Source organism: Armigeres subalbatus, chromosome 1 (assembly GCF_024139115.2).
Source record: "Armigeres subalbatus isolate Guangzhou_Male chromosome 1, GZ_Asu_2, whole genome shotgun sequence".
NCBI lineage: Eukaryota > Metazoa > Arthropoda > Insecta > Diptera > Culicidae > Armigeres > Armigeres subalbatus.
Window position 1 is genome coordinate 6,815,654 of NC_085139.1, and position 13,326 is coordinate 6,828,979.

A 13,326-nucleotide genomic window follows, 5' to 3' on the forward strand; every position below is an offset into this window, starting at 1 on the left:
TAAAATAAATGATAAAACTCGACCATCTCTGTGCTTGTTCATAGGTATTTTGACATCCAAATGCTCACTTTTGTTATTGCCCGTTGAAGATAAAATCGGTTAAAGCTTTAAAATTTCACATTCTAGTTGATTCGTTCGGCAAGAATTCGAATCAACACGTGTTGTAAAATAGGCCTTCGAAACCCGCAGAGGGTTACGGCAAGGTGATGGTCTTTCGTGTTTGCTATTCAACATCGCTTTGGAAGGGGTAATACGAAGAGCAGGGATTAACACGAGTGGTACAATTTTCAATAAGTCCGTCCAGCTATTTGGTTTCGCCGACGACATAGATATTATGGCACGAAACTTTGAGAAGATGGAGGAAGCCTACATCAGACTGAAGAGGGAAGCTAAGCGGATCGGACTAGTCATCAACACGTCGAAGACGAAGTACATGATAGGAAGAGGTTCAAGAGAAGATAATGTAGAGCCACCCACCGCGAGTTTGCATCGGTGGTGACGAAATCGAGGTGGTAGAAGAATTTGTGTACTTGGGCTCACTGGTGACTGCCGAAAATGACACCAGCAGAGAAATTCGGAGACGCATAGTGGCTGGAAATCGTACGTACTTTGGACTCCGCAAGACGCTCCGATCGAATAGAGTTCGCCGCCGTACCAAACTGACAATCTACAAAACGCTAATTAGACCGGTAGTCCTCTACGGACACGAGACCTGGACGATGCTCGTGGAGGACCAACGCGCACTTGGAGTTTTCGAAAGGAAAGTGCTGCGTACCATCTATGGTGGGGTGCAGATGGCGGACGGTACGTGGAGGAGGCGAATGAACCACGAATTGCATCAGCTGTTGGGAGAACCATCCATCGTTCACACCGCGAAAATCGGACGACTGCGATGGGCCGGGCACGTAGCCAGAATGTCGGACAGTAACCCGGTGAAAATGGTTCTCGACAACGATCCGACGGGCACAAGAAGGCGAGGCGCGCAGCGGGCAAGGTGGATCGATCAGGTGGAAGATGACTTGCGGACCCTCCGTAGACTGCGTGGTTGGCGACGTGTAGCCATGGACCGAGCCGAATGGAGAAGACTCTTATATACCGCACAGGCCACTTCGGCCTTAGTCTGATTAAATAAAAAATAATAATAATAATGTAAAATAGGCCGATTTTCTTGCTTACGTTCGAATGCTTTTTTTGTTGATGTGGATTCTCGAAGCAAAAGGAGCAAATATAATAAAAATAGGATTCGTACAAAAGTGTATGTTGTTCGTGAACCAGAATATCTTTTCTAAACGTTGTTTCATGGGGGGGGAATTTTCACGTCTGACTACTGCGGAATAGTTCTCTCTGACAACAGCGATTAAAAAAAAATAATCATTTTCTGAAAAATTAAATCAAACGCAGTTACCTGCTGAAGAAACGCAATTCTTGCATTTTTTTATCAGCATCCCAGACATTTGACGTAAGGGAGGACGGAGCAAGATATTCACCCGGGGCAAAATGGGCACCCCTAAATGTTACCGCTATTAAGCCTTTTTCTTTCTAAATAACCCCGCACACGGTTAAACTATTTTATACAATAAAAATCATTGATTCTGTTTAATTAGATTTGAATAATTTATCTCGAATGGGGCAAGATAAGCACCTCATTTTGAAACAATCAAATAATATACAAAATAGCTAAACTCTTTTGCACAACATACAATTATGATTCACTATGTGTTAAATCTGTTGAGTAGTAACGTACATTATGATGTTAACTGCAATTTTAAACTCATTTATGCGATTTCAATGGCATAGAAAGGAAAAAGAAGACAAACTTAACGTCCACAAAAACAGTTTTATTATTTTTAATATGTTCATTATTACCATTGGTCAGGTGCTCTAATACATTTCAGTTGAACAAGAAGATTCTAAGAAGGGTGCCCTTCTTGCCCCGTAGTATATATTTGAACCAGTCAAAAATAGAGTTTTTGTTTAGTCACATTTATCGGCATAGCCGTTCTCTTTGAAATTCTCGTCCTGGTCTAGATGTTTGATAAGATGCAAAAAAAAAGTGTCGTATTGAAATGTAGAAGGCATGTTGCTGATAAGATATTAAGTATCATCTCTAGGGTGCTCATCTTGTCCCGTCCTAACAAAAAACAGATTTATAAATTGCACAAGAGAGACTTCATTTATTAATTTCACATATCGGATTTGTCATTTTCTTTCTAAACGACTTTTATTGTTTAAAAAACCGATCAGTGGAAGTTGCGTCTAGATCCATACACCACGAGATAACTACTTTTTCTAACAAAATGTTCACAAAAACATTTTTGAGCTCCAGCAGCATAAATCAGTTGTCTTAATCAATTCTCTCATGTTGTACATATATTTACTATCGTACAGCACTCACCACAAATTGCACATTTCGAATGCTATCAGTCCTCTAACCTCTTTTCTCTCACTACATATATCGGATTTCTGCTAATTTTCGTGCATCGCTTAGGATCTAACAACTATTGAAAAATACGGTGAACTTACGACTGTGAACTCGTTTTTTTCTCTCTCTCTCATACACACACTTTTTTCGCTGATTTGTATTTTTGGTTCAGTTGTAAAGTGAATGGCCTTTTTTGATTACACTCAATTCCTTAAATATAAACTCTAGTTACAGTTTTGTTGCCTTCAAGATGTAACATGAGACAGTGGCAGAAATGTAAAACGAGAAGTTCAAGATTTTTAGCACAGAAAACACGGAAACGACAGACTATCTTTCTTTTTTTAAGATTCGTAACAAGTTTGATTATGATTAGCAGGTTTCTTTTTCTCTTGATAGTTAATTTTAAATAATTCGTTGAGCGCGTGTAGTCAATCTAATCTAAATCTAATAATAAATAAATAAATTGAAAAATCATTGACTAACAGTACGAATAGTTTGTAAAATTTTGAAATCCGCTTCGAAAGTATTTACAATTGAGAAACAAATGTGGTAACCAATCAACATACAAACTGAAGTAAATCAAAACCATGCCCAAGTAGGGCAAATTCAACTAAAATGGCATATAAACAAACTAGGAATGGGGTGAATAAATAAAAAATCTTTTTAGCACACACTTGGTGGCTAAATCGCGATCCTTAAACCTATAACTACACAATTCGAATTCGATGCAATGCTGCTAATGGCCACAGTAGAAGGAGGCGAACGGAGACGACGGTGATCCCGGGTCCCCACTGGCCGCCCCTGTGCTGCTGTTGTTGGATGGCGACGAAGACGACGACGGTGCTAGGTACCAAGTGGCCGTCTGTTGGGCTGTTGGCACCGGCACCATCGTTACTGGAGTCGTTGTTGTCGTTGATGTTGAATGGCTAATTTTGTCACGCTGACATTGGGCCAGCAAAGCAACCGCATGCTGTTGATGATGCTGGAAGCCAACAGCACCGGTTGTGGATAAAATTGACTAACTGCGCATGCGCTTCGCACTCGGTTCCATCTTCACGTTCACCATCTCAAAGTCGGACGTGTACAGCATGCTGCTCATGTCGTCCGGATGTGTTTGCTGGGAATGTTGTTGCTGGTGTGGCTGCTGTTGATGAAGGTGACTATGCTGCTGCGAGTGCACTAGCTGGCGACCATTGCTGGTGGCTTCTTTCTAAAATGGAAGAATTTACCGTAATGGTTGGATTAACGGCTGAAAAGCATACAAAATAATGAACAAAAGTCAAAAATCAAAAACAAAATTCTCATTTACTTCAAGCGAAAGAAGAATATAGAAAACTGCACCGATTATGGTCTAAATTATCATTATAAATTATCGTTGAAAATTTTGAGAGGACTTTAAATTTGTTAAGGCTGAAAGTATGAAAAAGCTGTACAGTATCAGAAGGCTTAATTGGTGGGATGCAATGACAAGGATAAAAAAAGGATCATGGAACAAGAAAGAATGAAGAAAGATGGAAGAAGGAATAAGAAGGAAGGAACAAGGAAGAAAGAAGAAAGATTAAAGAGGGTAGTTAGAAGACGGAAGAAGAAAAAAATGGATAAATTAATAAGCAATAATGAAGGAAAAAGTAAAAGGAAAAAGGAAGAAAGAATAAAGAAGAAGGAAAGAAGAACAAGGAAAAAGAAAACAAAAAGAAAGAAGAATAAAGGAACGAGGAACCAGTAGGAAGCAGCAAGAAAGGAGTAAGAAGGAAGAAAATAAAAGGAAGAAGGAGTAAAAAAGAAAGAATGTTAAAGTTGAAAGAACGAAAAAGGAAGATGAAAAAAATAGAGAGAAGAAGAAAAAAGGAAAAATAGAGAAAAAAGAAGAAAGAAGAAGATAGATAGAAAACAGAAAGTAGAAGGAAGATGTGAGAAAGAAGAAGTCAAAGGAAAAAAGGAGAAAGAAAAAAGAAGGACGGAAGAAGCTCCATTTAGCCATAATCGGTACCCCTAACCTATATAAAGAAAAATTGAACTCACCTCACCCATGACCGCAATCGGTGTAGTTTGCGTCGCTTCCGCCACCTTATGTTCGATAATGAAGAACATATATTCATCGTACAGCAGCCGTATGAGGTGGAAACTGCCAAAGCTTCCCGCCGAACGAAGCGTCAGGTCCCGAATCACCATTGAGCTGTAGAAACTCCACTTGAGCAGGAACTGCCTAGCGGCGTTCACAAACGAGGGTTTGCCGCGATACTCTTCCAGTGCATCGTCCACCACCGCTCGCAACCAGCTTGCCCACTGTTCCAGGGTGTTCTGCTGCTGAAGGGCTGCTTTGAAGTCGTTCTCCAACCGCTGCACCGTCGTCGTATCACACTGACAGATCCATGAGGCTTGCTCTTGCACGTTCCGAAAATCGACTCGATTGAGATCGTTGAGCATCTGGGCGATTTGGGTGCTGTTCTGCAGCACAGCTCTGGCCGCTTGTGCCAAATGGTTCAGCGAGGTATACCGACGAAGCGTCTGCCCAAATGCAGCCACAGCAGACAGTTTGATGGTCACAATCGACTCTGGACAACCGCTCATCGCAGAAGAGAGCCAGCTCTCGAGATTTTTGGCAAAGTTACGAATCGCCTGAGTCAACCCGGTCGGGATTGGACGCAAAACGTCCGGAATCAGTACCTCCACCATGTTTTGGTAGAACATGAAATCGACCTGAAAAGCAAAGTGTAATTTATTAAATAACGCAAACGTTCGAATTCTAAATTTAGGCAGATGTCTCACCTGTTTGATAAACTCCTGAATTGGCTCGCACTGCGTCAGCACGTACAGCTTCGTCTTGCTGAGATACTTTTCCTCCTCGCATTCGTCTGCATTGTTGTTATTGTTCTCCGCCCGCCAAAACTCGCGCCAAAGCGACTCGATCGTGTTGAAATCCAAGTTCATTATGGCATCCAGGAAGGCTTCGCAGTGCTCGCGGTAAATTGACCGCAGCGTATCGACGTCCTCTAAACTAATATCCTCAGGAAAAGGGTGATTCAGACTAATCACCGGGAACTGTGGGATGGCACCGGATGCATCTCCCAAATACTATAAAAAAATTTATAAGACTCCTAGATTTCATTCACACATTTATTTGTTGCATACCTGTGTACAGGACTCGGGAATTTCGTTCTTCATCAAGCCCTTTTTCGATCCACGATGATTCATCGAGCCACCGTGTCCCATTCCTCCTGATCCGGCACCGTGCCCTCCGCCGCCACCCATGGTATTATGGTTGTGACTATGACTATTATTATTATTCATATGACTAGCATTCATTGGCTTCTGGTCATCCATGGTGTTGTTCAGCGACGAACCCGGCTTAATTCGAATCCCGTAGTAGTGGTACTTACTGTTCCCACGTGTGCCCAACCGGCGCGTTCGCAGTCCGGTGAAAACCGATCGGATCAGTTTTCCAAAGCTTGCCGCATTGACCGCATCCAGTTTGTGCTCGTTGCAGTGGCGCATGTAGTGGTTGTACAGCGTGGACCGTGGCAAACTGACTCCCTCGGCGTTCTCGTAGTTATCCACCAGCCAGGCGACCTAAAAACAGGAGCAAAATATGGCAAGGTTTGAGAAAATCAACAGGTCGATGCATTGCTCAGGGTAACACGTGTATCAAGACGATCCAGGGAAACGGGACGGCTCGTTTCATGATTCTAAAAGCAACAACAACTATGCGACCACATAACCAAGGTAACCGACTTCTGACGCACTCGTGTCTGTCTGCTGTTCAAACGCACGGTATGCCGTGGTTCAAACGTGTGTGGGGGTGTTTCCATAGTAATAACAGTACACTTCTGGTCAAAACTTTTAACAATCTTTTTAAAAATTCTAGAAATTGAACTCGAAGTAGGGTAGGTTTCTAATCGCGGTTTGAACCTTGGTTTGAATCGTGGTTTGGGTCTTCAAAACTAGACTCAATTATTTCATATATAGAAACATGTTAACTACACCAAAGTGTATTTAAAACAAAAGCTTAGTTTATAATTTATCTAGAAACATTTTAGAATTACACTTTTGTACTTAATTTCATTGAAAAAATTTAGTTGTAACATAACTGTAATTCGTACCATGGATGGGTTGAACTATACCCCGATCGTGGTTTAAACCAAATTTCATTCATGGTTTGAACTACTGGCAGCAATAATAAAAATTTAATTTCATAGATGAAATCGTCTAACAATATAATAATAGCAATTTTTTTGATTCGAAATGTACCCTGTCCACGGATGATGGGGTCAACGTTGATAAGTCAAGTGTCTGCATATTGTTAAAATTGTGAAATAATTTGTTCTTTTATAGTACACATTGCTAGTATTATTAGTACTCAACACATTACCGTTAGACGAAAACGAGATGAATTTAATTGCATCCGAGTATGGTAACACTATTAAGCAGTACTGAAGTACGTACTTTAAACCCGGTAACATTTCAATTTAACAGAAACGCGTCGAGTATTTTTTTTGTCAATATATAGAAAATAATTAAACACTTGATATATCATACCTCCATGCAAATACTTAGAGAAGGTGTCGCATGATCTAACAACATCTTCTTGTATATATGCTGCGGAGGTTCCGGCAGGGTCTAGTACCAGTCTTAACTAACAAAATACTAACACAAAAGACTGGGAAGCAAACGATCATCCATTGCACCAATTGTGGTTCATAGTTCAGTATACAGTAAGTAGTGTAAGTAGATACTGTAGATTTACTAATTTTGCTTTATATATGGTGATTGTATCCGTTATTTCTTCTCAGTAATCTTTGTTATTTTACTCTTACTTTCGCTGCATGGATCAACGTATAAACAAACCTGTTTCGTTCTTCATTTTTTCGGGTTAGGAAAAAATAATACATACTCCAATGTAAAGAAAGATTGAAGGACATAGGAGACGTGACTAAGTGTATTCTGAAAGACAAATAAAATTAGTTGACTACCTTATAACACAGTAAATGACCGATAGGGAATGAACTCATGATCAGCGCTAGACGGTAAAACAAGAGATAGAGTCACGTTTAACTAAGATTAGCCACCTATGTGCATGAGAATAGACCATATGATGCTTTCATCCACTATCCTTTTCTCTACATAACTAATAGTTTGACCACCTAAGGTCGTGAGGAGGATCAATCAATGTCTTTTTTTGACCCATCATCAAATGGAAGCTCACGAAATGGTTTGAAATCTTTACTGACTGAATCTAGTTCCGAGACAATGATGATGCTATGCAAGGCCGTCATAAGTCCACAAAGATAGTATCAGGCGTTTTCTTGGAACATGGTTCTTCCAAATATGTAGTTCTTAAAATAGCAGGCTCAAATTTTTTAAGATTGTTTGGTGAACGGTTCTGAACTGTGGCCCATTTTGGCTTTTCGATTCAGTTTCGACTGCTTTCACTAGATAATTTTCAAAACTTTGGACGATTATTGATATTCATCAAATTGTAATACGATATTTTAGTTTCAAAATACGTTTTCATGAAAGGTGTTTATTTGAAATATAGTCAGCAATTCAAATTTAACGAGATGTATCGCAATTCCTATACCATATTCACATCAACATAATTGTATTAACACTTACTCGCGATTGAAAATTAAGATTTTGAACAAACTTTTAAAGCTTCTTTTGTTTGATGGGGACATTACTTAAACGCTATTGATGAGAAAACTACTTCGAAACAATACCACTCACACTGAATACTCCGAACAATATTGAAAGAGACTTTTTATAAGAACTGTTTAGATCAGGCCTTAATAGCAGACTGTAATGACGAATAGACTGATCATTTAGGATTAAGGATTTGTAAGGGTTACCTTGCTGGACAACTAAAATTTGTAACATCAGACAACTCTAACTGGAAGAATACAGATATCAACACGACATACTTACAAACACATTTGTTTAACCGCCTAAATATAAGGGAAGCTCTTTGTGATTTATAATTGGAATCAAAGTTAATACATATAATCAAATATTATAACCGACATCTCTCCACAGATTTAATATTCATCATAAAAATATCCCCAACCTGCCCATACTCCTAAGGCAGTGATATACTAGCAGTATATCCCGCAAAACTTAAAACCCCCATGGGTAAAGATGTTGTGAAGCCTTATCCTTTAGTCCCTGGTGTATCATGGACGATATGAATTTCAAATTCACATCGGTGACTTATTTGGCCCCTTATACATCAATAAAATAAAATAAAATAAAAAATAAAATAAAATTTTTTTGATTCGAAATGTAAACTTCGCAGCCAGGCGAAACGCTTCACACAGCGTGTAGTGCTCCTATCGTGTAGTAATAGAACTTGACTGCATTTACAAGTCCAAAGCACCGTACATTTTAATTCAAACTTTGATCAGTTTTTACTTTAAATAAATGTTACAATTTAATTTTTTTTCGATTATTGGTAAAAATGGCTTTCTTTTAATATATTAGTGCTGTCCAATGAGCAGCTTGAAATCGCTTGAAGTTCCTCTTGTCCTGTTCGTTCTTTTAAGTCAGCAAATGGGCATGAGCGGGATGGGAGCAACTTCGAACTACTTCAAGCTGCTCATTGGTCAGCACTATTGATTTTGTTGTGGATCGAACAATCGTTGGTCACTAAAGGGTGACTACCAGTTTTTTATACCAACTAAAAACTACGGACTATTTTTTTCTTCCAATTCAAATCGATAATCCCAACACACGTTAAAGTGCAGAGCTGTTCCAAGTTACACAAGTTCGGTTTTTTCTTGACTGCAAAGTTCTACGGACGTCAGTAGAATTCAATGGCACATATAAAAAATAGTATAGTATATAATAGGAGTCTAAGCTAAGCTGAACATATAAAAAATTAGTATTTTGTCCATAACTCCCGAGCCCATGATGCGATCTGGTCAATTTTCGATAGAAAACAATGGGATAGGATTCCACGTCGAATGCAACTTGAAGGTGAAGGATAACTGCCTAAAAAATGATTGAGTGAGACATCATCTCAGTTCTTCGAGCTGAGTCGAATGACACTGATATTTAATACTTACGTGCCTAACCCCCAATTATGGAAAACAAAATTTACAAAATGATGGTTCTCAGCAGTATTGCATCTGAATTTGGTTTCGTTCCCTGCAATCGATCACAAAATTCCTATATATTTTTTAGCATTGGTCATTCTTTTGCAAATGGACATGCTTCCGGAGATATTGATGAGAATACTGGAGTAACCATAGGTGTATCGATGCTGTAGCCAACCAGGTATCCCGGAAGGTACTGGGGAAACTTTCCGTCCCGGAAAAATGGTCACTGCCTGATCGAGCCAGAAACACGACTACCAACATGTCAAACTTCATGATTTTGCAAAACAAGTCCATGGGGATTGTTATTATATTATTCCTTTCTTTATTTGATAGGCACTCTGTGTTACTTAACCGCTACTGTGCCGAGATTTACTTTTCTGCAGCCAGAATCCACACAGAGTCTATTTTTAGATTCATTGTTGTCGTCGTTGCTTGTCCATCTCATCGTCCATTGTGTTAATTTGTCCGTGTCGTGAATTAATTGATCGTTGCATTTTTCGGTTACCATTTTTTCCGGGTACGTTGGAGGAATGCCTCCGTGATCAATTTGTCAGTTGTCATCAGGCAGTCCTTAGCGGTAAGGGCGCTCCCCAATACGCCACCGCATAGGCTGCGCATCCGGCGACTGACGAGGGTTTGGTGGAGGGGGGCTGGGAATCGAACCCATGACCATTCGCTTGTAAGGCGAACGTGTAGCCAACTATGCTACGAGACCCCCCCCCTCCATGGGGATTGTGTTCAGAGGGTATTTAAGTGATGAACTTTACTGTACGCATAAAAAATCACTTTAATAAAGATCTAAAAAAAAAAAAAAAAATTCAAAAGGTACATATTTGGTCCATCTGGTAACATTCCGGAACGCCCTGAAATGCTGGTTCCCTGGGGGAAGTGGCCACTTTTTGATCAATCCTGAACCCTGGCTCGCTGAATCAATGAACACTAAACTGTTAAAAATACCGAATATTAGGAACTTTTTCTAACCGTGTGAAATATACGGCTGATATCCAGATAAGAAAATTTATCAAACGGGTTTTTCTAAATTGCGTTCGATGAAGCAATGTTTATATTTCATTTTTGAAAATGATTATGAATTTTGTTTCTGTTCGACTTTTGCGTCTCACAGTTATTCAACTACAGTGGTCCAGAATCTTTTCAAAATTCCAATTTTCACGAATAATTAGAACAGACTTATCCCAACCGATATAGCCGATATAGTGCTGGTGATCATTGCTGTTTTAGCATTTGAAGCAATCTTCAAATGATCACTTGAAAGAATCTCCTTCTATTCTAGAATATGTGTATTTTTTTTTCAATTCGATGTATATATTGAACTATTTATTTGAAAAACTGGAGCTGCCTATTTTTAAATGTTTTCCAAGAAATCAGGAAAAACTGTTTTAAAACAAAATGGCACAAATTATACTGTATTCATCGACACAATCCTAACGCTCAGCAAAATATTTGAAATATTAAAATTAAGCGTACAATAATCTTTTAATTGAAACTAATTGACCATGAGTTAAATCAAATTCACATGATCAAATCAAGATAAAAATGGCAATAATTTAAATGTTGAGGGTATGTATTAAAAATACGCGCATTATAATATTTATTATTTATTTTTTAATTTTTAGGTACCAGCCAAAATTGAAAAATCGGGAGGATTGCAAAATATTATTGTTGTTGAATGTTTTTTACGAAAGAATTCAAAAAACGAACTTGGTTTAGTACACCAAATAACATTATTTCAATTTGATCCTCTCATCGACCGCCATATATGCTTGTGCTACCTGAATGTACAAATGATTTTACTGTACAAAAAGTGGCCACTTTTTGGAAATATTTGTATTAATTATGCTCTGTTGGATATGTTTATACGTCATTACTATTGAAAAGTGTGAAATTTTGTATTTATTTATTATTTTGCTTTGTGTGCGAAATTAGGCATATGAAGTTAATTACGGTGCCTAATTTCGTTTATTTGTTTCGTAGTGCAACATTCTAACGAAACAAAAACAGGAATTGACAATTTTACACCGAATAGAGCTCGAAGAGTTCATTCCATACGCTTGTATCTAATTTTCTGACGAATAACCACCGACATCGACTAATGTTGGCATGACAAATCTTATAGTTACTATGTCTGAAACTTGATTGTGGATATGTACAACATGTGATAGATTTAGTTCGGAAAAGGTATTGGAGGGTAACCGCCCCTTTGGTAGGGTTTGATCCCACGACCCCAGTTCGCATGACGGGTGCTTTCCCTGCTAAGACTTTCATACATGATGTATTGAAGGTTAAAACTTTTTCTTAATACTCCAGTCAAACATTGCCCATACAAAGCCTTTTTTCCTAAAATATGGTTCATATTACAGAAGGAAACAATATATTAGGAATTATGACTTGTGTGACCTTAAAATCACAAAACCAAGTCTAGGCAAAGTTCCGTGGTCGAAATATAGGGGCATACCATTCTGACTAAATAATGGGTACTGGCGGGTGTCTGATACCGTTATCTGTATATTTTAAACAATGGATGCATGCTTCTATTGGTCAATTGATAACGAATAACGAATAACCAATAACGATATTCAATTTCAAACATGAGTCAAATTAGGACCACTTTTGCGCGAAATTAGGAACCATCCTATTTTTATGCGCGAAATAAGGAACAAACAATGATCTTGGATTCATACCACTATTTTTTTTATAAAGCAGCAAAATTCGCAAGTAACATTTTTTTGAGAACCCGGAATCATTATACTTCGTGATGCAGTAGCAAATGTTCCCAAATAGGCACTACATGTTTTTCTATGAACGTTTCAACTTTGGCAGGCCTTAAGTGCGCGAAATTAGGGCACATCACGGTATATGTCCTTTACAAGCTTTTAAAAATTGTGTTAATTGTGGGGAAGATTGGCGCAAATTCAGGACGTTTTTCAATAGCTTAATTTTACTATGTAAACAACTTGATCAAATGTTCGAATGAGCGAGTGCGCGATCGGACGTGTTTCAACTAGAACGCAGAACATTCGCGAAATCTGGATGTATGGTTCTGCTTTGTGCGGCCATTTAAATAAATTATTACGCGATCGGATGCTTCAAATAAGGTGTTACTTCTGAATAACAAAACCGTTCGCACTAGCATTTTAGGTAATACTATTTGACAGCTGACAGCATGTGTCAAGCGCCAATTTTTTTCGAGCAGTTTGTTGTTTGTTTACAAATATGCAGCGTGATTCTTCAAATTAGAATTCAATTATTATTAAACAATTATTCTGTTTGCAATAAAATAACCGTGATGAGATTTATTATTGATTTGCTTTTTTTCCGTAATTGCAAGAAGGGGACCAAACAAAGAAGGCTTGAGTTCAGTATGGGATGAAACTGATAATGATTAGTGTGCGATAAAAAGCCAGAAGTATTTGTGTACTTCGTTTAAATTTTATTTTGCTCATTTTTCCATCGGAAATTGGCTAGGAACTTTTGGTTACAAGTAGGTAATTTCATTAGCTTGTTTACTGATGTTGCTTTCTATATAAAATGGTGTGTATTGTTAGTCTTAGGTTTCGTCATCGGTGAAGTCGAGGATTCCATAAATATTACACAGGCAGAAAGCATCAATGGAGCCTGGGAGGTCAAGATTGTTCAGAAATAATGTTTAGCAGCTGCAAGACGAGCCAACGTGAATTCAAGTTAAACAAAATTGTATTACCAAAACAGTGTGACAATGGAATTCACGGAGCAACCGCAGCGCGAGAAAACAGGATTCCTGGAACCCGAGCTAACTCGCGAACAACGGTGAAAATT

General features: G+C 38.5%; 1 protein-coding gene across 14 annotated transcripts in view; it reads right to left on the minus strand.

The window, feature by feature from the left end:
- Positions 1 to 2,146: 2,146 nt before the first annotated feature.
- The window catches only part of LOC134220467 (DNA-binding protein RFX2), a 201,083-nt gene continuing 189,903 nt past the window's right edge, over positions 2,147 to 13,326 (minus strand). For 13 of the 14 annotated variants that reach the window (XM_062699529.1, XM_062699611.1, XM_062699585.1 and 10 more), the window contains 4 exons: positions 5,555 to 5,992; positions 5,192 to 5,497; positions 4,445 to 5,122; positions 2,147 to 3,632 (listed from right to left, as the gene is read on the minus strand). In XM_062699529.1, coding sequence (XP_062555513.1) covers positions 3,441 to 3,632; positions 4,445 to 5,122; positions 5,192 to 5,497; positions 5,555 to 5,992 — 1,614 coding nt within the window. In that variant the 3' untranslated portion in view covers positions 2,147 to 3,440. Of the gene's footprint in view, positions 3,672 to 4,444; positions 5,123 to 5,191; positions 5,498 to 5,554; positions 5,993 to 13,326 lie in introns of all 14 variants that reach the window. The other variant, XM_062699592.1, reaches the window with a different exon arrangement.